The 27,727-nt window shown below is 46.2% G+C and overlaps 1 protein-coding gene across 2 annotated transcripts in view; it reads right to left on the bottom strand.

The window, feature by feature from the left end:
* The window catches only part of CSMD2 (CUB and Sushi multiple domains 2), a 606,087-nt gene that overhangs the window by 475,665 nt on the left and 102,695 nt on the right, over positions 1 to 27,727 (bottom strand). For both annotated transcript variants that reach the window (XM_066269721.1, XM_066269723.1), the window contains exon 3: positions 24,496 to 24,608. In XM_066269721.1, the coding sequence (XP_066125818.1) occupies positions 24,496 to 24,608 (113 nt within the window). The remainder of the gene's footprint in view (positions 1 to 24,495; positions 24,609 to 27,727) is intronic.

Raw genomic sequence — 27,727 nt, 5'->3', positions numbered from 1 at the left:
AAGGAGATAGGTATACAATGCTGGCAAGAATATAAATCTTTCTGGATAGCAATGTGAAACCACCCACCAAAAGTCTTTGAAATGACCAGGCCCTTATGGATTTAGTCTGAGGAAACCATCGGATGCACCCAGTGATTTATGTACAGGAATGCTTCATTGCAGCATTATCTATCATAAGGGGAAAGTGGGAACAAAACGCAGGGGATTTGTTAAATAATTATAGCAATATAAATGCTATTATAGATCATTCCAAGTTTGTGTTCACTTCTACACACAATGTCTGGGAAGATAAATACCAGGAAATTAACTGTGGTCATAACTAGAGGGTCAGATCACAGTTAATTGTAATTTTCCGTGTGTTTCCATGCGTTTTGCCCATTTTCTCCCATGAACATGTCATACTGTTATAATCTGTAAAAGCAAGACATGTGGTCTTAAAAACAAAACAAAACAAAAAAAGGATGAGGATCTTCACATCTGGCTGTCAAGTTGCAGTTGGAATACAAATTGTTTGACTCTGAAAAAAAAAACCCACCTCGAACTCACTGAAACCAACAAGTACTTACACTTCATAAAGCACGCAGAACCAAGTTGGGAGTCTAAAACACGCTGCCAGGTTCCCTGCACTCGGCCGTTAGCGGTCCTGCGCCACGAGTGCGCAGGCGACACCCGAGAACCACAGCCGGGCCCAGCGTTTCCCTTTCCCCCGCCTTTCCCCGTGTTCCTCTCCGTGAAACTTCCCAACCAAGTTCTGTGTGCTAAAGGCATGGCAGCCTTCAACCCTCACCCCATTCCTACAGAGGAAATGCAGGGAAAGGTTAGATGTTCCATTCAAACTCCTCCCGGCAGGGAAGATGGAGGCCCAGAGTCCCCGAGAACCTCTCTGCTCCGGGTTCCCTGACTCCAGCTGCCACAGTCTCCGGCTGTGCTGTGCTGCCTCTTGTCACCCCGAACGCTGTGAATGGGCAGAAGCTCCTGTCAGTCAAAATGGAGCAGTACTGCCAGGACCCAGTCCCAGGACAATAGCCTAGACTGAGTCAGGGGACTTCTGTCCTGCTGAGGCAGCAGGCTCTGGGGGTCTGCGCAGGGTCTGTCATGTTCTGGTTCTGTTCAGTGGAACAGAATCAAGCAGAACCACGTGCTTAGGTACAAAAAAAAATCTCTCAAGGGGCTCAGGACTTTGTCATCCCTTTCTCTTCTTCCCAGGGAGCGCCTTCCTGGTTTCTAGACCCACCTTTGCCCCTCCAAACAAACCCAGAACCTCGCTTAGACCCACACCTACACTTACTGTTTGATGTCTCCAGACACTCTGCTTCCTCACCTCCCATCCAGGCCCCAGCTCCCTGCAGTGGGGCTGGGAGAGCCCTCTGTGGCCACCTCCACTGCCCTGGGGCAGAATCCAGTGGACACTGTCCAGTCTTGGTCTTCCCGCATGCTCAGCTGCATTGGCCCTGCCACTCCCGCCTCCTAGAGGCCCTGGGCCCATGGAGGTTGTGCCCTGACTCTGCTAGGCCTTGTGGATGGCCTCTCCGTGAAAGCCTCTTCTTCTTCCTGCCCCCAGTGTCTCCTGGAGCCCCGGGATCTGTCCACTGCACCTCCCACAGGGACTGCCTCCCCCCGGGTGACTCACGCCCTTTCATGGGGCTAACTACTGCACTGTGACCGTTAATGTCATGTGTCAACTGGACTGGCATGGGAGCCCAGATTCAACATGGTTTCTGGGTGTGTCTGTGAGGGCCTTTCTGGATGAGCACTGGAACTGGTGACTCAGTAAAGCAGGGGGACCACCCCAACGTGGGTGCGTACCACCCAGTCTGCTGGTGGCCTGAATAGAGCAAAGGTACAGAAAGGGGGCATTTGCCTCTTTCTCCTGCCTCAGAGCCACGCTGAGACATCGCCCCTGGTCTTCTCCTGCCTTTGGCCTGGGATTTACACCATTGGCTCCTCTGCTTCTCAGGCCTTTGGACTTGGGCCAAATCACATGACCAACTTTCCTGGGTCTCCAGCTTACAGGCAGCAGACTATGGGACTTCTCAGCCTTCATAATCATGTAAACCAATTCCTCATTTTAAATGTATATACATATTTAAATATGTACATATATACTAATATAAATATATATATACACATTTTAAATATATACACATATAAATATAAATACACACGGTTGACCTTGAATAACACAGCAGGCAAAGGCTACTTTTAATCACCAGTTAATTCCCTCCACCGCGCACTATGCAGGTAATTTCTGATCAAATTACTACATGCTTCACTTCTTTCCCCACTGGAGACTGAGCCCTGGTCTAATAACCTGATATAATAACTTCTAGATGTAAAGGTGGGTGGAAGTGTACTGATGTCAAAACTGTCTGATGTCCAGAAATCGGCTTGGTAAACTTAACATTAGAAGGCACAATTTCTGCTTGCTCTGGAGTGGCGTTTTTAAATGCTTTCATCAAGATAAAAAAATAAAAAGATTGTCTGTGGGCGCCTCCTCATAAAAATCCATTCCTTCTTCTCGAGGCCTTTCCACCTGTTTTGTATACTTTTTATTTCCAATTGTGAGTGAAATGTCTATAAACATGTTTGGAATGGTCAAATGAGTTGAATGAAAAGGAATAATCTGGATATCAGGGACCTGAGTATTAGAACCAGACCAGTTACTGACACTGAGACTACTGACAAACCACTTTGCCTTGCTGGGGTCTGTTTCCTCATCTGAAAAATTGGGAATGTAGGCTGAATGGTTCAAAGTTTTCTTCTAGTTGTAAAACAATCTATCAGGGCCTATGTCATCTGGCCCTATGGCCTCTCTGATTCTGCCTCTTATTCATGTGGCCCCTATTCATTCCCTCCAGCTACCAGACTCCCTATTGCTCCCTGAACACAGCAGGACTACCTCAGGGCCTTTGCACATGCTACTACTCCTGCTGCCTGAAACAGTCTTTCCCCAGACTTGCTCTTAACTCACTCCTTCACCTCCTTCAAGTTTTCACACAAATATTATCTTCTCAAAGAAGTTACCCAATCTACAATTGTAGCCTCCTTAACCTGGACACATCCTATTCCCTTTCTCTGCTTTTCAGCTGGCTTTGCACTCATTAACATCTATATACTGTATATTTTACTCATTTAGTTTGTTATCTCCTCCATATACTAGAATACAAGCTCCATAAGGGCCTTTATTTGGTTCATTGCTTTAAGCCCAGAATTTCAAATTCTGCCTGGCACATAGTAGGTGCTCAATAAATATCTGTTGAATAAATGAATGTGTCTTCATCAAGAACGCACAGTCCCATAAGTAAAGCCAGTGAAATGTTGTCAAATCCCAAACAGCTCCTTCATCCTAGCTATCCGGGCTTGGGAACCAAGGTGACACGCCTGCCTCTCCCGAGCCTGTCAGCATTTCACTATAACCAGGACCAGCCCTTGCTTTTCTGGAGCCCCCACTCTACAGCCTCACTTTGGTGATTAGCCTTTGGAAAGAAGCCCCCGCCCAGCCCATGCCACAGGTCTGCTGGATGTTGCCCGCTTTGCTAACACCCAGCAAGGTGGCTGAGCGTTCACGGGCATCTCCAAAGACACAGCTACAGAAACGCGTTCAGATTGGCATTCTGGGGAACGTCACTTTGAAAGCAGACGTTGCAGGTTTCCTTTCAAGTTTTATCACTCACTGTCATGCCCATTATGGATTTTTCAATCCATAGCTCCCAGAGCAGCAGCTGCCTGCCGGGCAGAGAGGAGCTTCTGCTCCCGGTGCTGCAGGCGAGCCTTTGTCTTTGCTGCCACCAGCCTCCTGGTACCCACACACGCCACCTGCCTGGCTGCTCAGAGGGGTGTCTTCTCGGCAGGACAGGCCATCTTCTGCTTCTCTTAGGACCCGTCAGCTCTCCCACTCTCCCATAACCTTGCACCTCTCTACTCAGCCAGCCTTTCCTGAGCTCCTGCTGGCACCTGCTTCAGGAAGACAGGAGGGAGCTGATAAGCCCCTGGGGCAGGGGTCAATCTCCTTTGCCAGGGCCAGTGCTGTCCTTGCAGACTGACCTGCCTTCTAGGACCTCTGGAACGAACTGGAGCTACAGCCGCTGCAAGAACTGGCAAACACATAACGGCTTTCCAGACGCACGTCTGCAGAAAAGGGTGAAGGGCCTTCTCTGAGCACCTTCAGCAAACTCGGCTTCTAGGAGTAAAAGGAATCTCTCTCTCTGTTTTGAATTTATTTATTGATTTGAAAGAGAGATAGACAGAAACATCAATATGTTCCTGTATGTGTCCTGAGCAGGGATCCAATCTGCATTCTTTGTGTATTGAGACAATGCTCCAACCAACCGAACTATCTGGCCAGGGAAGAAATCTCTCTTTTTCTATCTCTCCTCCCACTCAGTCATCTCATCTAAACTGATGGCTCGCCTGACCTGTGGTGGCGCAATGCATAAAGCTTCAACCTGGAATACTGAGGTTGCTGGTTCAAAACCTGGGCTTGCATGGTGGTCAAGGCACATATGAGAAGCAACTACTATGAGTTGATGCTTCCTGTTCTTCCCCCACTTCTCTCTCTCTCTCTCTCTCTTTAAAAATCAATAAACAAAATCTTTAAAAAAAATAAACTGATGGCTTTAAATACTATTTACATTCCATGAAGGCTCCTCAGACAGGCTCTTTCCACGCAACTGCCTCCCCGCCAGGTCCTCCTGATGCCTGGCAGGCACCTCAGACCCAGCAGGCCCACCGGGCCCCCGATCTCTGCACTATCTGCGCTGAGCTCTGCTCTCCCAAGCCTGCGCCACCCCGGGGCTTCCCTGTCTCAGCTGATGGCAGCTCCATGCTGCTGGCTTTTCATCCTTGGAGCTACCCTTGACTTCTAACACTGCACATCCGATCTGTCAGCCGGTTCTGCTCACCCCGCCTTCACAATCGCCTTGGAAAAGACCCACTTCTCAGCCCCTTCCCTGCCACTCCCTGGTCTGAGCTTCCTCAGCTCTCACCTGCATCACTGCAGTCGACTCCTGGCCAGCCTCCCTGCCTCCACCTGACCCTCCTTTAAGATCAGCACAGACACAGCAGCTGTTCCCAGGAAGGTCAGATCACCTTCTGCTCAGCATCCTCCTCCGGGCCCCATCGCACTCAGAGCAAAAGCCAGGTCCTTCCATAAGGACAGGCTGTGTCTGACTCGGTGCCCTTTTCTCTCTCTGACTTGATCACCTCCTAGCACCTGCCCGTCACTCACCACATTGGCTCACCTCTGCTCTTCAGATGTGCCAGGCAAACCTCACCTTGGGGAACAGGGGTGCTGCAGACTCGCCTGGAGATTCCCCAGTAGACGGTGATGTGGACCCCAGAGTTCATCCAGGGAGCTCTATTCCTTACACCTAAGCAAGCGACCACGTGCCCCACCTTGAAAATAGTTGTTATACTGCGCCACACCTATTGGACGTTTTATCTGTCCTCTCAACTAGAGCATAATTACCGAAGGTCAAGGACTGCGTGATACTCGCCGTGTGTTCCCAGGTGCCACTCAGAGTCGGTATTCAAGGCAAGCTTATGGGTGGATGGATGAATGGACTGCTGAACAAAAATACTAGGTTTTTATAACCTTTAGAGTATTTGGGACATTTTCTTCTGTTTTGTGCTTGACTGGACAGCGAGAACCCATGGCATATACTCTGTGTGCCAAGAAGCCTCACCGGGAGCCAGCTACTCCATGTGCTGCCCCCAAGCGGGGTGCGTGCTGTTCTCTAAGATAGCGGGTGTGCAGCACAGAGGACGGAACGTTCTCCCTGGCTTCTGAAGGGTGGAGCTGCTGGAACCACCGCTTTCCAGACATTACTTCCCAGGAAAGGAAGGGCATCTTCCCTCCTGTCACCCTTCATTTCAGACTGGCCTGGAAGTTTAAGAAGAGTCTCCTGTGGTCCCAGACCAGGAAAGGATCTTGGCAGAGGAAGCAAACTCAATCCCATCGGGCATGGCAAAAAATGAACACGGCTGCCATCTCGTTTGTGCTCGGGCATCAGCCCCATTTTACAGTTTAGAAAACTGAGGCACAGGGCTGGTATAGTGTATTCTTCAGATAAGACATAGTGAATGGCAGATTAACCCAAGGACTGTTTGGTTCCAAAATACAAGCTCATTCTACTATCTTGAATGCTTCCTGCTCTCCCTGCCTCCAGAAGCAGGTAAGATACTCCTGAGCTGCTTGAAGGGGGCTCTGTAGGCACTGGGTCTGAGCTTACCTGTGCCTGAGGAGGACCAACGTCCCAGGTGAGGCTACCATATGTTCCCAGACCCTCCAGTGCTCCCTGTTTGGATCACAAAAGAGCTGAATGTGGGTCAGGCAGAGAGTTGTGAGGGGGGGGGGTGCGGAGGGGAATGGCCATGTGCCAGTCTTCGTGGTAATAAGGCTCGATAGTCAGCAGGGCCTACGCCAATACTAGAGATTAGAAAAACACTTTAGAATCAAAGTCAATCAAATTAATGAATGGGGAGTTACTGATTTAAAGTAGTTGAGTTACAGAATCACAGAGCCATTGAATTAGCAACCGAGATTTGCCTTTTAGAAAGCACCTAGGGAGCCCCGCCCCCAGCCAGTTCAGCCCATCGTCTCACACCAAAGAAATCCTCAGCAGAAAAAAAAAAAAAGTGTGTGTGTGGTCACCAGCAGAACCTGTCTGATGTTTCCTGCTCTGTCTTTTAAAAAGTGCCTATTTGCATTTCTCTCTCTTTCTCCTTCCCTCTCCCTCTGTGTATGTGTGTGTGTATTTGCTTTCTACTGTATTCTTGTTAAGACTAGAAAATACACCATAGTTAGCCTATAGATTTGTACACTCAAAACACACCATGTATCCCCCTGCCACCAGCCTATATAATATTTCACTGACTTTTCTTCACATTTAACATTTGAATAGCTCAGAACTGAGATGAGTCCTACAACCAGAAATGTATCCCAGTTAAACTGGCAGTGTTTTGTCTTTCTTTGTACTATATAAAATAATGGTACTTCTTACAATCGATGGCTGTTAAACTGATGAAATCCAGTACGACACTGCTTTAAGTATGCTAATGGCATCTATGGCTGAGCTGATCAATCAGACCCTCGCTTGAGCACCTGCAGAGATGGGGTGTGCATGACCTCACAAGGCAACCTTCTTCAGCTTACGATAATTAAATCTATGTAAAGTTCCTTTCTGATTCTTGGTTGAAATTCATCTATATCTACCATCTATGCATTGGATTGTTCTCTGAAGCAATCCAGAATAAACATTTATTTCTCTTCTTTGTGACATATCCTCAAGTCACGTCCAGGCCTTTTCTTTAACCATTCCTTGTGAGATCATTACTTCTTTGATTCATTATCCCAAACACCTACTCTGTGCTAGGTCCTGTGCTGGAGATACAATCCAGGACCCTCCAAAACATCTTGCTACAGATTATTGCTTTGTTATGTGGGTTTCCTCTCTCTGAAGGCACCTACCTCCCAAGATCTGGGGTCTATACTTCTATTAATAGAGCCATGTGACCTTTGGCTCACAGTCAACTCTATATAGTTTTCATATAAGCCAGGACTTCATTGTGGTTGATTTAATTTAGTTTTTGATGTTGAAATTTTTTCCCTATTTGCTCTTTATCAAACAATCAACACTAGAGCAGCCATAAAGAAAAACTTAAAAAAATTACCCACAATCTCACTGCCCTGACCTATCTATCAATTGGTACCTTTTTATTTCTGTGCAGTCTTTGTCCCTATAAGAACTACTTTACATCGTTGTCATAAATATAGAGACATAATTTTGCATTCTGCTTTTTTTTCACTGAAAATAATACCATAAACATCTTCCTGTATTACTAAATAATGTTTTTATAATTTTAAATGCCTGTGTAAATCCATGAGATAGATATACCATAATTTTCCTAGTCATCCCTCTATTGTTGGACATTTTTACAGTTTCCAATTTTTCATCATTATAAATAATGCTGAAACCAACACTTCCATGCTATAACTTTCTCCTTCTGTTGAATTACATTCCCAGGAGAGGAATTACTGGGTCAGATGACATGAACATTTTATGACTCTTGATACATGTTATCAAATCGGGTTCCCGAAGGACATCTCCACCAGAAACGTGCGACCACGCCTGCTCCGTAATGGCCCCAGCACTCCATGGGGTCCTCCCAGTCCCCTCCAGCTAACTCACCAGGGACCAAGTGTCCTCTCATTGTTTTCCTCGACATTACTTTGATCACTGGCAGGGCCGAATAGCTTCCCTGTGTATTTACTCGCTGACTCTATTTCCTCTGGTGTGAACTCCAGGAACCTTTCTTATCACCGTGTGGGAGTGTCCTATGGAGATTAACCCTTTCCGGCCATGTCTGGCACAATAGCATCCAACAGTCATTTTTTCTTTCCATTTTGGATGGTTTTGATTATACAGAGCTTTTATACTGGGATATAGTCAGATTAGCCTCTTTTCCTTTTCTTAGTTTTTTTTTTTTTTTAAGTACAAAGCTAGGCCTTGCTCTCTATTATAGAGGAATATTTTATTTGAATCCAATAGTCTCGGTGCTGTGAAATTATTTTATTCTCTTTTTTGCAGGCTCAAGTCAAACTGCCAGGGTACAAATCTACATCCTTCCCCTCCCTAGCTGTGTGACCTCAAGCAAGTTACTTAACCTATCTGTGCCTCATCAGTAAAACAAGGATCATAACAGTGCCTGCATCATAGGACTGTTGTGAGGAATTACGTGTCAAAACATGGCACTATGAATAGTACCTGGCACCTGGTGAGAGCTGAAGCAATGTTAGCTTTCATTGCCGTCCTTACAGTCATGGTCCAATGTATTTACTCTTGAATCCTCTGCAAAGTTTCCAAGTGTGATATCTAGGGCTCCATCCACATTGCTTATAAATGGGCACTACAGCACTTGGAGATTCATCTATTCCTTGGGACTCTTAAAGTGAGCAGATTCATTCAGTCACAGTTTTATCATGAACGTCTGTAGAACAGACAATACTTGAATACTTTTGTTCAAGCCATGGGAAAAGCCAAGCTGCTCCACCTGTGGGGCATCCCTTCTGGGCCAGCAGCTTAGCTACCCATTCACAGCAGATGTGGGCAGTGTGGTGTAAACCCAGGCCAGGCCTCCCCTTGTCCCGGCGCCCTGTCCTGTGCGGATGAAGGCCCTGGAACATTCTGTGTTGGGCAACAGTCCCCGTTTGCAACTGGCCCCCTGGCCTCTAGACTGCCCCCTGCTCTCCTCACCATCTCTAAAGCACAAATCTCACTGTGTCACTTCCCTGCCTTTACCTCTCTCTGCAAATAAAGCCCAAACTCCTTCCTATGGCCTCCCAGGAGCTGCCTGAGCTGGCCCTGACCCTCAACCATCTCAGCTCCTGCTCCTCCCCTTCTCATACTCTATACTTCCACCCTGAGGGACTTCTTGCAGATGCTCACCTACATATGCTCATTCTCTTTTCTGGCCTTTGAATTCATTCATTCATTCATTCACCAAATATTTATTGAGCACCTAACATATGCCAGGACCTTTTCTAGGAGCTGAGGGATTCAGCAAAGAACAACAATAACAATGCAAAATAGTCAAAGGCCTCGGCCCCAGGAAACTCATATTCTGGAAGGGGAGACAGATAATAAGCGAATAAGCAACAATCAACCATATGTCAGGGGTGATAGTGAGTGATGCAGTGGGAGGCTCTCTCATGTAGTATGGTCAGGAAAGGCCTCTCTGATAAGGGGATGTCTTAGCAGAGAGCTGAGCAAAATGAGGGAGGGAGCAATGGGACCACCGGGGCACAGCGGAGCAGGCAAAGGGAACAGAATGTACAGAGGCCCTGAGCCTGAAATGTGCTTGGCTTTCCCATTCCTCTGACCCCCTTCACTTCACAAGACTTGAATAAATCCTGGTCATTTAATTCATCACCAAGCCCCATCCGCGCTCCTCCTGAAACGCGGCTCGAGAAAGGTCTTGAGGGAGGGGAAGGAGACAAATCGCTGGGAAGAAAGGCTGAAAAGCAGGGAAGCAGTAAAGCCATCGTCCACGAGACAGGGTGTCAGGCTGCCAGAACGTCCTTCCTCAGCAAGGCCAGGCTGGGGACTGCAGGTCCGAGGCGATGCCCCAGGGCTGTGTGCTGGCCCACCTGATTCTGTGGGGTCAGGGACAGTGGGAGGGCAGGCTTAGAAAACTGTGTGGGACCTATTTTGAGAGGCAGCCCCGAGTGAGAGAGGTGGGCTTTGGAACCAGACTCTCACACTATGCATGACCCTGAGGTGCCGTATAACTTCAGACAGCTAACCTCTCGGAGCCTTGACTTCCTTACCTATAAAATGGGGAGCCAAAGGCCTTGCTCACAAGGCGGTCTGCAGAGTTCTCAATGCACTGCCGGGGCCGCTGAAGGTGCCCGACAAGAGCCAGCCCCTTTGCTTGCTTCACCTCAGAGGCCCCGCCTGGGCTTCTTCTGATCCTGTGCTTTGCACAGGGACGCAGGACTGTGGAAGAACTCCTGTCGTTTAATGGGGTCATTTAAAGGGGAAGTATGGAGATGTAATCTGTCTGCCGCCCGATCTCCAAATCAGAATCTCCCACCTAAGGCGGTAAGTGCTTTTCTCTCCTGCTGTTAGAATGAAATGTCAGTGGCTCCAACCCTCAATCATCCGCACTAATGAAGAAAAGGGTTGGAAAGAGTAACCCAAAACAGTGCCTAATCACCCCCAAATTATTAATTAATGGGAAGAGGGATTGAAATCGTCAATCTGATATTTCTCTTTGGAAGCGTTTTTCTCCCCGCTTTTGCTCAGCTCAGAAGGTAGGAGAGAAGTCACCCCAAGAAGAAAGGCATGTGTCCCCTGAACACCCAGGGCTAAAGTCAGAGGAAGAAGCCCTGACCTGTCACCAGGACCACAAGGAGGGAGACAGATGTGTGTTCAGCTACAGCCACTGCCAGAGCAGAGATTAAAAGCTGATCCTCCCACACACACACACCTAAATGGGAGGAATCACATTCAGGTCCCCACCAAGTGCTGTTCCCTGTGCTTCAGGGGCCACTAAGGGAGAGGTTGGGAGTGGGCAGCAGTGGCCCTTAGTAAGCCATGTTTGGGTCCTCTGAGCTCCCCTGTCTTGGGCACAGCAGCAGGAGGGCGGGTCAAGACCGGGGCATCCTGCTGCCTCCCGTGAAAAGAGCATTTATCAGATGAAGACCTGTGCTAATAGGTGTTAAATAGAGTTCAACGCAGAAAATTGAGAAGTAATGAGACTTGGAGCCGAAAGAATAAATTAAGAGGCGGTCACATGGCCAGCGTGAGCCACCACCTGAATGCTGAAAAGGAGGAGTCCTGACAGGCAGAGAGCCCTGGGTCTGAGAAGAGGTCAGCGTGATGGACCCACCCCAAATGAGGCTGAGGAGTGGTCAAAAGCAATTAAACAGTTATCATATTTCATCAGTTCTAGGGTACACATTTTTCCATAATTTAATACCTTTGAAATTAGGATGTGCCTTATAATCGATGGCATGCCCTACTTTAATTGGCAGCATTTTTTTTTCTTTCTTAGTGGTACATCAAATAAAGTGGCGCATCTTATAACAGAGGGCATCTTAGAATCAATGAGAATATGGTCCAGGTACCCTGAGCCAATCTCTTTCCTTGTCTGAGTCTTTTTTTCACTCACTTACTGAATCATTATTTATTGAGCATCTATCATGATTCAGCTCCTGGGCTAGAGCCCCAGTGGCTGCTTTGTGAGTGTTTATTCCACGCCAGGCGCTGTTCAGGACCCTTGACATACAATGCCTTATTTGTTCCCAAAGATAATCCCACAGAGTAGAGATTATTGTTATTATTGTCCTCCCTCTGACAGGGGAGGTCGAAGGAGGTTAAGTGACCCGCTCAACATCTCACACTGGCTATAAACAGGCTGACTTGGGAGTCAATTCTTCCTCCAGGCCCTGAGCTCATAATCTCAGGGTGCTGCTGTGGGTTCTGGCTGTCCAGAACCATGCACAGGGATGGAGAAGGCAGACGGGGACCAGGAAACACACAGGTTACACACGTGAGGGAAGGAGACCTGCAGGAAGCTAAGAGGGGATGTAAAGGGGGTGCTGTGTGCCAGGGCCAGGTACCTGGATTTGGTTTAAGAAGAGATTGGGGCCCTGGCTGGTTGGCTCAGTGGTAGAGCGTCGGCCTGGCGTGCAGGAGTCCTGGGTTCGATTCCCGGCCAGGGCACACAGGAGAAGCGCCCATCTGCTTCTCCACCCCTCCCCCTCTCCTTCCTCTCTGTCTCTCTCTTCCCCTCCCGCAGCCAAGGCTCCATTGGAGCAAAGTTGGCCCGGGCGCTGAGGATGGCTCCATGGCCTCTGCCTTAGGCACTAGAGTGGCTCTGGTTTCAACAGAGCAACGTCCCAGATGGGTAGAGCATCGTCCCCTGGTGGACATGCTGGGTGGATCCCAGTCGGGCGCATGTGGGAGTCTGTCTGACTGCCTCCCGTTTCCAACTTCAGAAAAAAAAAAAAAAAAAAAAAAAAGAGATTGGAATGAGAAAAAAGGAAGAGAGGAGACTAGACAAAGTCCACTGTGGCTAAAGGGGAGGAGGTAAGGCTGATGGTGAACGGGCAAGGGGTTTGCATTCCATCCTGGAAGCAATTAGAGGGTTTTAAGTGAAGCTCTCTTAATCTAATGCTCTCAGCATCTAATGATTCTCTGAATCTTTTGTTGAGTCCTAAGAGGTAGGCTCCTGAGCAAGCCACCCCCTCCCCACCCCAGTATAGTTGATATCGGTTCTGATGTGGTTCTGTTGTGGGGTCTACAGAAAAGGAATTTCAAACAACCCACATTTTGAGAAGCTAAGGCTTCTGCAGTAACACTTATTTGGGGCGGGAATAGAAGGTTGTTTATAGGTATTCAATGTCTCATCTCCCTCTGTCTTGCCAAGGAAACAGTCCAGTCTCGTCTTCATTAAGCCCAGTATGAAAACCCAAGTCCAGATATTCTGTGCCCTGGTTTAGTTCATATGAAAGCTCAGTCCAGTCCTGGTGCTTTCTTTTCCCAAGAAAGCCTGGACTTGAGAGATCTTCCAGTTGCCAGGCCATACAGCATGGCTGCAAGTGGGGCACATGCTTCCCAAGCAGGAAGGCAAAAAAGGGGCCAGTCTCTGTTAAGCGCTTACCTATATTTTTCAGGCTGAGAAGGACTAGTTTTCCCTTAAATCAAGGGTCCCCAAACTACGGCCTGCGGGCAGCATGCGGCCTCCTGAAGCCATTTATCCGCCCCCGCCGCACTTCCGGAAGGGGCACCTCTTTCATTGGTGGTCAGTGAGAGAAGCATAGTTCCCATTGAAATACTGGTCAGTTTGTTGATTTAAATTTACTTGTTCTTTATTTTAAATATTGTATTTGTTTCCGTTTTGTTTTTTTACTTTAAAATAAGGTATGTGCAGTGTGCATAGGGATTTGTTCATAGTTTTTTTTTATAGTCCGGCCCTCCAGTGGTCTGAGGGACAGTGAAGTGGCCCCCTGTGTAAAAATTTTGGGGACCCCTGCCTTAAGCCAACCAATCAGTCTTTAAAATGGGCTGTGTTGGTGTCTCCCTCTAACCAATCAGATTCTTCTTCTAGGCCAGATTGACAAGCCCCTATGGCTGCCATTCTGGCTTCCACAGAACATGCCTTCGAGTGGAAACCCAGAAGCACCTTTCCTCATAGTCTGGGTATGAATTGGTTTTACCCTGGGTGGGGGCGGGGGGTCTGGAAAAACCTGTTCTTTTCTTAACTGGCTCTGTCCAAGGGCTCAATGGCACAATGGATTCTCAGGGCATCATGGGCTAACTAGTCCGTGAATGTTTTAGCCTACTAGCAAGTTAAGCTAAAGGGAATGTTGAGTCTAACCAGGTGGTGGCGCAGAGTGTTGACCTGGGACACTGAGGACCCAGGTTCGAAATCCCGAGGTCACTGGGTTGAGCTGGGGTCATCTGTCTTGAATGCAGGCTCACCAGCTTGAGCGGCCTGAGTGTGGGACATGATCCTATGGTCTCTAGCTTGAGCCCCAAGGTTGCTAGCTTGAAGCTTCTGGCTTCAGCAAGGGGTCACTGGTTCAGCTGGAGCCCCCTCCCCATCAAGGCACATATGAGAAAGCAATTAATGAACAACTAAGGTACCGCAACTATGAGTTGATGCTTCTCATTTCTCTCCCTTCCTGTCTGTCTGTCTCTTTCTCTCTAAAAAAATAAATAAATAATAAATAGAATGTTAAAACTTTTTACTGAAGCAGCTTTTTTTTTCTTTTTTCTTTTAATAAATAAATTTTTATTAATTCTAATGGGGTGACATCAATAAATCAGGGTACATATATTCAAAGAAAACATGTCCAGGTTATCTTGTCATTCAATTCTGTTGCATACCCATCACCCAAAGTCAGATTGTCCTCCGTCACCTTCTATCTAGTTTTCTTTGTGCCCCTCCCCCTCCCCCTCCCCCTCTCCCTCCTTCCCTCCCCCCGCCCCCCCCCATAACCACCACACTCTTGTCCATGTCTCTTAGTCTCATTTTTATGTCCCACCAATGTATGGAATCCTGAAGTTCTTGTTTTTTTCTGATTTACTTATTTCACTCCGTATAATATTATCAAGATCCCACCATTTTGTTGTAAGTGATCCGAAGTCATCATTTCTTATGGCTGAATAGTATACCATGGTGTATATGTGCCACATCTTCTTTATCCAGTCTTCTATTTTTTTTTTTTACAGTGATTAAAGCCTTTTGAAGCAGCTTTTCTAAGTTTTATATAATATAATGTCCAACTCCCTTTGCTCTCTTTCCCCAGCAATAACTCGCTACTTGTCTGGGTTAACACAGTCGTTCAGGTTGAGTACTGCCACAGGATGCTCATGCAGAGGAAAGATAAGAACTAGAAGCCAGCCTAGACTCCAACCACTAATCATGTGCTCACAAGCTGTGTCCCCTCCGACTGGCCACTTGCGCTAATCTGCACAAGCGCCCAATGTGAACTAGCAGCGATCAAGGTTAGGAGAGGCAACACCAGCTACAATGGCAGTGTCCCTAATGGGTGACTACTGTGTGCTGAGCCCTGGACTAAGGTCCTGGTGAAAGAAAACAAAGTGGTTGGCATTCCTTGCTCTTGGAGAGCCACAAGGCTTGACCAAGGTTTTGTCACGGGAAAATAATTTCATTTTCACTCCTACAAAACACATCAGGCCCTATTGTGACAAACAGCTTCCTTTTACTCGGTGCCTACTATATGACAAATGCTAGGTGCTTATCACTAATGCTCATACGCCCTTGAAGGGAGGAGAGGGTTATTCCATTGTCCACAGGAAGAAGCTACAAGGGTCAGTGCCTTGCCTCAGCTTGCCGAGCGGGGATGTGGCAAAGCCCGAGTGAATCTACAGACCCAACTAGGCGGGACAGCAATTCTCTCCTCAAGGATGAGGAATTGGTATTTATTGAATAGAGACTCTGTGTCAGGTGTTTCCCATGCACTAACTCTTTTAGTCCTCATTATGGCCCATTGAAGTGGGAGTTACAGTTTCTCTTTTGGAAAAACAAAAATCAGCTCAGGGAGGTTGGCAGACATGCCCGATTCTCACAGCTAGCCAGAGTTGAAGCCACCCCTTTATGACCCCTGCTCCTCTGCTCTTACTCCTCTCCAACAATTTCAGATCTCAGAGCTCCTTGAAGGTAGGTACCACTTCTTATACATTCATATTCCTCAAAGTCTGCCTTAGGACCTCGCATAGCGTGGATATGCAGTATTTGTTGAATGAATGAATGAATGAATGAATGAACAAATAAATGGGTGGTTGGGTGGATGACTGGATAGATGAATTAAAAGGGACAGAGAAGTAAAGCAGATATACACCTTACCTGCGGGGCCCTAGCAACCTGAAGATGCTCCCTCCCCTTCATCACTGTGCCTTTTGACACCCCGACATAAGGAGGTTCGGGACACTAGACTTTGCTATGATATCATCTTCGAGGTATGCTAATATACCTTCCCCCAAAGGGGAAAATATCACAGTGCATGATGAACTGTTTGTGGGATTACTGAAGACGTGATATGAAATTTATCCTGATTCCCCACTTATTGAGAAGTGCTGCCCAATTTGTCTCAAATGTCACATCTCTATGTATTAATTTGCTACTCCACAGTACTGATTAAGAGGAATATTCTCCAACTCCCAAGTCAGAGCCATCGGAAATGGAGCAAGTTCACTTGGGAAGCACACACCATCCCTCCTGGGCAGAGGAGATGGAGGACGTTCACCGCCTCCCGCCCTCGCTGAGGCCCTGCCAGGCCTGCTGTTCTGGCCCGCGGTGGCCTGAATGGTGCAAATTGCATATTCGGTATATATATAGTCGAACAGCTTCCATTAGCCCAATTTTGAGATGTCTGCATAATGTCCCAGAATTGGGGAACTCATGCAGAATGAGGAAATTATCTGAGGCTGAGACCAGGAGAGGGGAATCAGCAGGTCTAATTAACGGAAGCGGTCTAAGAAGGGTTCCATTTCGGGCCCCGATGTCCCTGTGTGCACAGTGGCATGGTCACCTTCAACCTTGCTCCCACCTGCAAACGCCAGGAAAGCACACTCTGTCCTGATGCTCTCTCCACACCTGCCTCTCCGAGCAACAGCGAGGGCTCCGTTGGTGCCTGTCTGTCCCTCACAGATATGTCTGTCTGACCCTGTTTCACCATGCTGTGGTCCTCATGCAGAGATGGCTATACTGACCTCCCACTGGTCACAAAAGCACGGTGAGGTATCCTATTTCTTTAGAATTGAGCCCTTCGTCTTCCTTCCCTGTTCTGTTCCTCTCTGGGAATCTGGGTGGATAGGGGAAGAGGGGACACATTGTGACTGAAAATGAGGCTTGGGTGAGAAGTCAAGGAATGCATACAGCAGGCGCTCAATGAACAGTAGCTCAAAGAATGAAAGAATCTTTTCCATGAACATTATGTGTGATGTCAGCCTCTCTGTGCTGTTTTTCCGGCAGACTAGGAATCATAGGTGGGCCTCAGGCATCTGAATCATATGAAAAAAATATGCAAAAGTGTTGTGTTCATGTATGTGTGTGTGTGTGTGTGTGTGTCTGTCTGTCTGGCCCTGACCTCATCAGCTCTGATCCATCAGGTGACAGGGCCCGAGACCTCATGCCCATCAGACAGGTGCTCACTCGGGCAGTGCTGGGGCTCATGGACATGGAGGATTCTCTGGTCTTTCCCAAAGAAGCCACAGCCTGTCTGTAAGACTAGACACATCATGAACAACTAGGGTAAGGATTTTATGCAAACTCAGGAGCCAGGGGCTGGCCCTGGGGCTGGGATTGTGACCCCTGGTTTTGACGTATCTTTCCTTCCATCTCCTGAAGAATTTCAGTTGAGTAAGGTCAGGATGAGGGTGACTTCATTAACCAGCTGACACACACAGATCTCTGACAATTCGCCAGGCCGTGTACTAACACATCATGTGACCTGCATGTTCTCTACCTTGATTGTCACAACAACCTTACGAAGTATTATTCTTACCCTGACTGGACACATGCAGAAGCCAGAGCTCAGAGAAATAAAAGAGCTTGCCCGATATCACATAGCAAGTGAGTGGCAGAGATGGGATTTGATTCTAGATGTGTTTGAATCCAGAACCTGAGGCCTTAATCATTGCATTCTCCCCTTATTGTTACCAGGGAGTTTGCAAAAATAACGTTCCTCAGCCTTCTAGATTCTATGTGGGCATACTAAGTGAACTAGATAGAGCAGGCCTGATATTTAAGGAAGCCTCCTGTATTCTGATAGTCAGAAGAGAAGATGACAGATTTAGCTAAACAGCAATACCGGTTTTTGGACCTAGATGATTAAACAGACCTAACTGACTGAGACCCAGCACTCACAGATAGGTTCTATGCACGACTGCTAGAGCGACTGCTCAGGATTCATGCTGCTAAAATGCAAAGGTGAAACCAGGATTAGGCATTAAACCCTGCGGAGACTCTTCACCTAATTGAGATTTTTCTGATCTGCTTATAATTCTTGTTTTCCTGCGGATCAGTCTGTAATAGACAAACAATCTTATACAATCTTTGAGAGTTGTGTGTGGAGAAAGGGAAGCCTAGGGGACCGGGTGGGAGAAACCATGTCCAAACAGCAGCAAGACTAGAAACATCAGGGAGACACAAGGAGGGCACACTTGGAAGTAAGAGAGAGAGTGACAGAAGGACACACAGCCAGTGTTAGGGAGACAGAGACAGAAAGACACTCACAGAAGCCAACAGACACAACTGAATCCCAAACGGACTTAAAAGTGAAATGGAAAAAATAAAGTTCTGAAATATCATGATGAACATTTAAATGCATAGCTATCTGATCTTGGCATAGAAAAGGCCTTTCCAAGCATGACACTGGAGGTAGAGTGTAAAAAAAAAAAAAAACATTTCAAATTACTGGCATAAAAGTTAAAACTGCTACACATCAAAAAGAAACTCATAACACTAATATCCCTAATATGCAAAGCCACTTAACAAAAGATAAGAAGAAAAATCCTCACACCCCAAAAGAAGAGTAGGCTGAGACAGGGACAGACAATTTACAAAATGACCTACAAATGGCCAGTAAGTGATGACAGGTGCTCAACCTTCCCTATCATCAAAGAGATGCAAAGTATCACCACAAAGGGAGACTGTATTTTTCACCCATTTTAATCCATGAAACTGATTTGAAACTCACCAACATGCAAGGTAGATCAAGTGGGGGAATTGGGTCCTCTCACACATTGTTGGTGGGTGTGTGCATCATCAAACTAAAGACACTGTGGAATTATGTATAAAAACATAAAATCTATGCAGTTTTTGACCCAGCAACAGCACTTCCAAGAATTTATTCTAAGAAGATAATTTGATGAGGGTTTAAGTTGTATGTACAAAGATATTCTTCACCTAAGTGTCCACAGAAGATGACTGGTTAAATAATCGTGGTAGATGCAAACCACAAGGGACCCCTCACTGACTGTCATCAAGAAAGACAAAACAGGCCTGACCAGGCGGTGGCACAGTGGGTAGAGCATTGGATTGGGATGTGGAAGGATCCAGGTTCGAGACTCCGAGGTCGCCAGCTCAGCTTGAGCGCAGACTCATCTATCTGGCTTGAGCAAAAGCTCACCAGCTTGGACCCAGGGTCACTGGCTCCAGCAGGGGGTTGCTCAGTCTGCTGAAGGCCCGCGGTCAAGGCACATATGAGAAAGCAATCAATGAACAACTAAGAAGTCGCAACACGCAACGAAAAAAAAAAACAAAAAACTAATGATTGATGCTTCTCATCTCTCCGTTCCTGTCTGTCTGTCCCTGTCTATCCCTCTCTCTGACTCTCTCTCTGTCTCTGTAAAAAAAAAAAAAAAAAAAAAAAAAAAGGACAAAACAGGACTACTTTTATTAACACAGAAAACCGTTGGCCTCATTAACCAGATTATAGAACTGCACACGTAGCATAACTCCAAGTGCGCACGGGTCTGAGTCTGCGCACGTGAGTGTGTGTGTCTGCAGAGAGCTGTCGTGCTTGTGCACGCCGCAGAATGGCAGAGGCGTGGCCAGACCCTCTGTGGTGGCCTGGCAGCCCCGCTGGGCAAAGCAGGGTAGGGCCGCTCTGGGAGTCAGGAGGAGGGGGTGAGTGGGACGGGGTCTCCTGGGTAATCAGTGCTAAGAATGTGGTTGCCAGATTTAGCAAAAATAAAAATACAGGATGTTCTGTTAAATTTAAATTTCAAATAAACAATAGATAATTTTTTTAAAGTATCAGTATATCCTGGCAATTATTTGGGATATACTTATACTAAAAAAACAACAACAAAGAACAAACAACCAAACCAAACAAACAAACAAACCCCAAATTTCAAAAATTTGAATAATTTAAAATTCAAATGAACTGGACATCCTGTATTTTCTCCAGCAACCCTAACCAAGAAGCTCTGGGACCCATCTCTTGCTGCCTCGCTGGAATGACCCAGGCCATCCTGTGTCCTTCCCTGCCTCTGACTTCGCTCAGGGTAGCAGCCTGGGAAACGGAGTCACCAGTCTCCGCCTGACTCTAGGAGTTTTGCAAGGAGCACAGTAAAGAGAAGAGTGTAGTCTTCGGTGCTAGAAAAGCCACTCCTGGCCATCGAGTAGCCTTACGCTGAACACAAAACTCCGGAGTACATCTGGACTCCTACATCTGTAAGATGGAGATAGCAATGTCCGTCCACTAGGCCGTCATGGGGACTAAATGGGATAATGAGATCAGGTATGTCAAGGGCCTGGTATACAGTCAGCGCTTAATACAAGCTGATCCCCTTCCCTCCCATCCACAGCAGCAGCCCACGCTCTTGCCCCCTGGGGATTACAAATCAAGTGTCTCCTGTCATCTCAGGGTTTGAGGACTGGCCTTTTTGATCTTTTCCTTAAAGCAACTGCAGCTGTGAGCTGACACTCGTCACCTGCCCTCACCTTGCTCCGAAATCCCCAGCAGCAGTTCAGTTCCTTATCTGCACTCTTCACTCTCCCAAGAAAGGTGGGGGAGGATCAAACTGGCTTTGATAGCGGGCTATCAGCGATGTCAGCCACGGGGGGCCACCGACAGCAGGGCCTGGTGTCATTTTGAAATGGGTACGGTGACTTTTTTGAATAGAGACTCAAAGGAGGCTGTCCTGAATGAGGACAGCCCTGGCCAGTAGGGGGCACCTTCTGTGGAGCCTGTCCGCCTGCCTGCCTTTCTGTCTGTCTGTCTGCTTGCTGCTGTTCAGCACAAATGACTAAGGTGAACTCTGCAGTGGGGATGGTCCTGACTTCCTTCCCTGAGAGCCAAATCCTCACAGTCCTTTCGATTACTGGAGCTCCCCGCACCCCCACAGTAAGGCCCACGGAGTTTCAAAAACATCTACCCAAGGCCAGTTAGTGAGCTCAGGAAGCTAATGTTTATCAGTCAATCCCCAAATATGGGATTATCCGGTGTCTCATTGGTAAATCCAGTGACAGAGAGGGCCCAGGCCACCACGGAGGGTGCATGTGTCTCATGGTATATTCCCAGCAGTGGCTGCTCCTCCTGGTTCCCCCTACCTTCCCTTCCCTGTCCCTCCATTTCCAGTGTTCCAAAAGTCGATGCAACTCACTTTCCCAGATGCACCAACTGCCCCATGGTCCAGTCCTAGAAGCCAGATCAGTGCGGCTTGGTGACACTCCCAGCCTTGGCTTCTCTGTGCCCCCCTCCGGTGTCAGCACAGACATCTGCGACCCATTCTGCTGAGCAGCACAAAGACAGCAGCCACCCAGACTGCGGAGTTGGCAGAAACCCTGCACAGGTGACTGCGGAGGGGTCACTCGGCTACGGCAACCTGTTTGCGCCAGTCCAGGCTTTGACCCGGCCCTGCATGCAAAGCTTTACCAGCTTAGCGCCGGTGACATAGAGACCTGCCACCATTCTGTGGCTGAGGTAGGAGAGCCCTTGCTTCTGCCCTTGGTCCGGCTGTGGAATGCTAAGTGAGCACTCTCATGGCTGGGCTACCCTCTGCTGAGCCAGGCAGGTGGGAGGAAGGAAGCATTGGCTTTTGCTTTATCTTAATGTTTTGTAACCTTGTTTGAACCTCAGGCCCTTTGTGAATCTGATGGAAGCTCTAGCCCGACGGTGTCCAGGAGAACTTTCTGTGATGCCTAATAGGGTAGCTATAAGCCACACATGGCTATTGAACCCTTGAGAGGAGGCTAGTCTGACTGAGAAACTGAATTTAAAATTTTATTTAATTTTGGTTAATTTAAACGTGAATAGTCTCATGTGGTTAATGGCGACTCTGTTGCAAAGCACAGCTCTAGACAAGGGGTCAGTAAAGAGCCCGATAGTGAATACTGTAGCTTTTGCAAGCCATATGGTCTCTGTGGCAATAACTCAACTCTGAAGTTACAGTGCATAGCAAATAGTCATAGACAATATGTCAACAAATGGGCTTGTCTGTGTTCTAATAAAAGTTTATTTACAAAAATGAGCCAGGGACTGGATAAAGCCCTGAGGGGAGGTGGGGGAAGGCCTAGTTTGTGGATCCCTATTCTAGACCCTTCCTAGGAAAAAAAATACACCTATCCTTATACCTTCATACCTTCAGAATCTTGTCTCTATTTACAAGAGGTCTGCAGACCTGTGGTACCTGACTATAGACCCTGCCCATGAATTCTAGGCTAGAACCTCTGATTGAAAAGGGCTCTATGAAAGGACCCTCAGGTCTGCTCTGCTTAATAAAGAGGTGTTGGCACTGTTCCCCAGAGGGAGCAGTGGAGTCAGCCATCAATAGGACACTTTTTTTTCTTAAAGTTACATGAGATTCCAGACCTCAGACAAATAGCTACAAAGAATGTTGAAGGAGGGTACCATGAGGGCCCAGCTGTGTCCCTCTATGTGTCAGCACACAGGATCTCTGCAGGTGCCAAGTCTGGTATCACCGACTCATTCTCCCAGCCATCCCCAAACACAGCCAAGCTTCCCAAGGCCAACATGTTGTGGGAGGAGCTCAAGGTCAGGGAGACCATAAGAAGCATCTAAAGAAGCCTCTCTTAGTAAGGACGTTGTAGCTCAAACTTGGGGAGAATTAGTTTGGGTTCAGGGCCAAAGGTTTGGGGTAAACGTGTAACCAGGATGACCAAGATCACAGGTTTGATATTGGAAGGAAATGATTGTCTTTCCAAAAGAAACTGGGCTATCTCAGGAGACCTCACTTTTAAGACAGGTAGGTTTTTTTTTCAGGAGCTCTCAGTTAAAGGCTTATGAAACTTTCTCCGGAGCTTTCTCAGGAAGCTTTAGTTAAATAACTGAGACCTTCTCAGGAGTCCTCGGTCGCTCAGGTTAAAGCATCAAATTTTGTCCCATGTATCATCAGGAATGGGTTTTGCCAGGAAAGTAGGATTTGCCTTCTTTCAGTGGTATATTCCTGGCCAAGACAAAGGTAGCATCTATTTCTATATTCCTATAGAATAGAGATGCTATTCAAAAAAGTATCCCCCCCCCAAATTATAAGAGAGTGCTTATTTAGGAAGTCACAGAGGTCATAGAAGTGGACCAGCTGGGCTGTGTGGGCTTAGGAAACAAGTTCCAGAGGTAGAAGAAGGGCCCTTGGAGTTTAGGGGAGAGGGCAAAAGGAATGCATCTGGGGGAAGAGGAGGGGGGAGGGAAAGGCTCAGGCATGCTCCCGAGAGGATGCTAGCATCACTAATTCTTTGAGGTTTTGGAGGCAAGAGAAAGAAAGCTTTAGAATAACTGGCATGCTGATCCTGGCCTGTTGGCTCAGCAGTAGAGTGTCAGCCAGCATGTGGAAGTCCCAAGTTTGATTCCCAGTCAGGACACATAGAAGTGATCATCTGCTTCTCCACCTCTCCCCCTTCTCTCTTTCTCTCTTCCTTTTCTCACTCTCTCTCTTCCCCTCTTGCAGCCATGGCTCAGTTTGAGCAAGTTGGCCCCAGGCAGTGAGGGTAGCTCCATGGCCTCACCGCAGGTGCTAAAATAGCTCAGTTCCCGAGCAATGGTGCAGTGGCCCCAGATGGGCAGAGCATCACCAGGTAGGGGGCTTACCAGGTGGACCCCGGTCGGGCACATACAGGAGTCCATCTCTGCCTCCCCACCTCTCACTTAATAATAAAAATAATTTTTAAAAAAGAATAACTGGCATGCTTTACTAGGGTATTATGTCATTACTATTATTATCATTAACAGTGTTAAAATACACCTATTAGTGATCTCAGCACAAAATAGCAATGTGGGTCTTCACCAACAGCAGTATAATTACCTATTAATGAGATGTAAATTTCCCAGGGAAATGACAGAGATCTAGAAGTACCACCTTCTGAACTAACATAATAAAGTTATTAATAATAATAGTGTACAATCTGAAGATATTAGTGTTAATTTGAATGCTAACACCACATTTAAACTGTCTAAGAGAAATGGAAATTATTTGCATAACTCAAACCAAGAAAACCTAATCCATGCTATTAAGGAAAAAAGTAGTAATCGTCCTCCTCTGAATGATACAAAACCGACTCTTTGCAGTCACTGTATTGAGACGAAATTACTTTTTTCTGTGACTTATTTTATTTCTTTTACTTAGGGTTTATCTTGCTCTTCTTTCCAAAACCAAGCTGAGGTACCTTATACAATTAAGCCCAATAGAAAACAGAATTGAAAAAAATAAAAACACAACAAACCCAGTTAAGGGCACAGAGAAGTAGATGTTACCAGGTCCTCAGGACAGAAGCGATGGCGGCTGAGCTCTGATTTCAAGTCTCAGCTTCCTGGAACTGCAGCGCAGGCAACTGGAGTAACTGAGTTACCGGTCAGTCTCCAGCCTCGTTAGGCCAGGTGTGAGCTCCGAGTCACAGGCAGCCCCTCCCCGCAGCCCCGTGCGTCACAGCCCTGCCTGTGGGCTATTGTGACCCTCCCGGCACACATCAGGCTCCTGTGGCCAGGCTGGGGGCACCTACCTTCATAGCTGGCGTGGAAGCCCTGCGCGCTGACTGCATAGTCACTGATGAGATGCAGAGAGAGGGTGGTGGCCGCGCTGACGATGGTGGCTGGCAGCTGAAAGCCCGTGAGCCTGAAAGACAAAGAGGTGCAATTTAGGGAGAATGTCCCCCTTGGGACCTGCTCATCCCTTAAGCATTTATTGAGCACCTGTTCGATGCACAATGCTGACGTAGGCGCAGGGAGGAATGTAGAAGAAGTCATATACAAGGTGTTCAAAGGCAAAGTAGATGGACACCAGAGGGTCTCCTGTTGCAGAAATATGGGAACTACTCCCCTGAAACCATGGGCGATATCCCTGACCGAGAGGCCTCCCTTGTGCATGTCTCTTCTCTTTTATCCTCCTTGGCTGCATTCCTTTCTGGCTGAGGTCCTCTGAGGCGTCGGGTAGATTTTACCATAAACGCACAACTAATAATTGCCAATAGACAATATTTATTCACGTATTGAGAAAGACACATCCAATTCTAAGTAGCAGAATGTGGTTGCTTCTTATCATACACTTTATTATTTAAAAGGAATAAGTCTACTGCTTTTATAGAAATGATAAGTGCTCATTATTTTTAAAAGATGAAAGCAAAATACAAAAACCCAGTCAAATCTGGAAATAATCATCCTTGACAGCTGGCACACACAGAGCTGGAAGGATCAATAGATGGGATCAGAGTCAATGAAATCATTTCAACAAATGGGATCATACTGTACTTGCTTTTAAAATTAAAATGCTTAATTTTTTTCCCCCCTGCAAGTTAAGTGAAGAAAAAGAAATGATGAAATGGAAGGAATTATTGAACCTGAGATAATATGTTTTTAGCACAAAAGAATCATTTTTTTAAAAGGTTCTTCTAATGTTAAAGAGATGAAATAATAAAGCTTTCTTAGAACACCTGGGAACACATTGTAGGAAGGACGTTGTCCACTGCTGGGTGTCCACACGTGCTGACCACCAGGTGGTACCTAATGTGCACACAGGTGGTAGGAAGGTGGCAGTCTTCTGTCTACCTGTGTCCTTTGTTCCCTATCATAGGCTCACCTTGCTCCCTTGAGATCCATCAGGGTTCTGGGAGGGAATTCAAGATGCCCCATTGAGATATCTGTGGTGTTCCTGGTTTCCTCTCTACCTCCACTGCTATGTAATATCTCAATGCCCAGATGTCCCCTGAAGAGCATGAATATTGGGTACAGACAAGTTAAATCAGATATTTATTAGTGCCTGCTGTTAAAAGCCATGTGCTAGATGAAGCCCTTGCCCTTCTTACCATTCCTAATCTTAGGATAAACTTAGAGTAAACTTGAGGGAAAAAGAAGAAAAAGTGATCAAACTGTGAAATGGTTGACCACCCCCCCCTCTAAATTTCAAGGTTGTCTTCTCTTCAGATATAAAAAACATCTGGCATAGGATCCCTACCTCACACCATGTTCTCTCCCCTTCCCTGTCTCTGTCCTTCTCTGGCTCCCTCATTTTCTCACATAGGTCAAAATTTATATTTAAAATAATGGAACCATACACATTAGAAGAAAACACACTATTTTTTAATCATCTTACACTGGAGGAAGTCCTTCTAAGGGTGACACATTTAGAGGATTGCTTTGGCTGCTACCTGCCCATCATTCTTCTGGGGAGCTGTCACTGCATGGGTTCTGATAGGTACCCCACCTGCTCGAGCCACAGAACTGGGCAAATAACCAATTGTGGCACATCACTCATCTTTATGGGCTGGTTCAAGGCATGAAGAAGAGGGAAGAGGGCACATCACCCAAGCAGGGTCATTGTGAGTCCTTCCAGGGGATGTGACATACACTCTGAGAGTCTTTTATTTTTGAATTCTAAATCATTAGAATGAAAGATGGGCCGCCAGTGGCCTTTTCATCATCACACAGAGCCTATCTGCTTTAGAAAAAAATGATGTCCCACATTGATATAGACACAGGTGAATGGTGAGAGGAGATGAGGCACAAACCTGATGATATGCTGATTGATCCGGCCATGCAGAGATCTGTCCCCACTGTGCCCACTCACGTGAGCCAACTTCCTTCCTTCCTTCCTTTATTATTAGGAAGCTAGTTTTATTTGGGTTCTATCTCTTGAAATTGATGAAGTACTAATTAATACAGCATGAGGCTTTATTAATACCCCAGAGGCTTTAAAGAAAAAATACTGATAAATTTCATTATGTGAAAATTAGAAGAATATATGGGGGGGCAAAAGAAACTGTAAAAAAATAAAGAGAAAAAAACAAATCGGGAAGATTATGGATTATATATAATAGAAAGTGGATTAGTATTCATAATCTATAAAGAACACGTACAAAATCAGTATGAAAAAGATATGCAGATAAGGGGGAAAAGGGCAAGAACACAAACAAACAAATCAGAAAGATGATCCACCCAAGTAATCTAAAAAACATGAACACTGAATCCACATGACTTATTTTTCACCCATCAGACTGGCAAATCTCCAGGGTTAAGGAAAACAGATCCTGTAGTTATCAAAAGGATAATAAGAAAATACTAAAAATGACACACATACATTTGGCAACTTAAAAACACCTACCAGTTTTATGAAAAATACAAACTACAGTACCTTCTCCAAAATGAAATAGATAATCTAAATAGCACTATAACTATTAAGGAAATTAAATTAGTAATTTAAAATACCCCCCCCCCCCAATACACAGGCTCAGATGGTTTCACTGGAGAATTCTCCTACCAAATGTATAAAGAAGCATTAGCACCTATTCCATACAATCTCTTTCGGAAAATCGAGGAACACTTTCTAAATGCATTTTATGAGATCACTATTACCTTAACACTAAAGCCAAAGATTGTACAAGTAATGAAAACTAAAGACCAATATCCTACATAAATATAAAACAAAAAATCCTTAACAAAATATTAGCAATGAGAACTCATCAATATATAAAAATGATATACCATAGCCAGGGGGAGATTATTTTAAGGAAGCAAGGCTGATTTGATATTTAAAAATCAACCAATACAATTCACCATATTAACAAGGCAAAAGTAAAAAAAAAAACAAAAAAAAAAACATCATATGACCACATCAATTGATGTAGAAAGAGCACTTGACAAAATTCAATGTTCACTCATGATTTTTAAAAAAATCAACTTCATGAAAACTAAGAATAGTGGGAAACTTCTTCAACTTGATAGAGAACACTTAGAAAAATC

Source organism: Saccopteryx bilineata, chromosome 3 (assembly GCF_036850765.1).
Source record: "Saccopteryx bilineata isolate mSacBil1 chromosome 3, mSacBil1_pri_phased_curated, whole genome shotgun sequence".
In the NCBI taxonomy this organism is placed as follows: domain Eukaryota; kingdom Metazoa; phylum Chordata; class Mammalia; order Chiroptera; family Emballonuridae; genus Saccopteryx; species Saccopteryx bilineata.
Note: the sequence above shows the minus strand (reverse complement) of the source record. Positions and strands in the feature narration are given on the sequence as shown.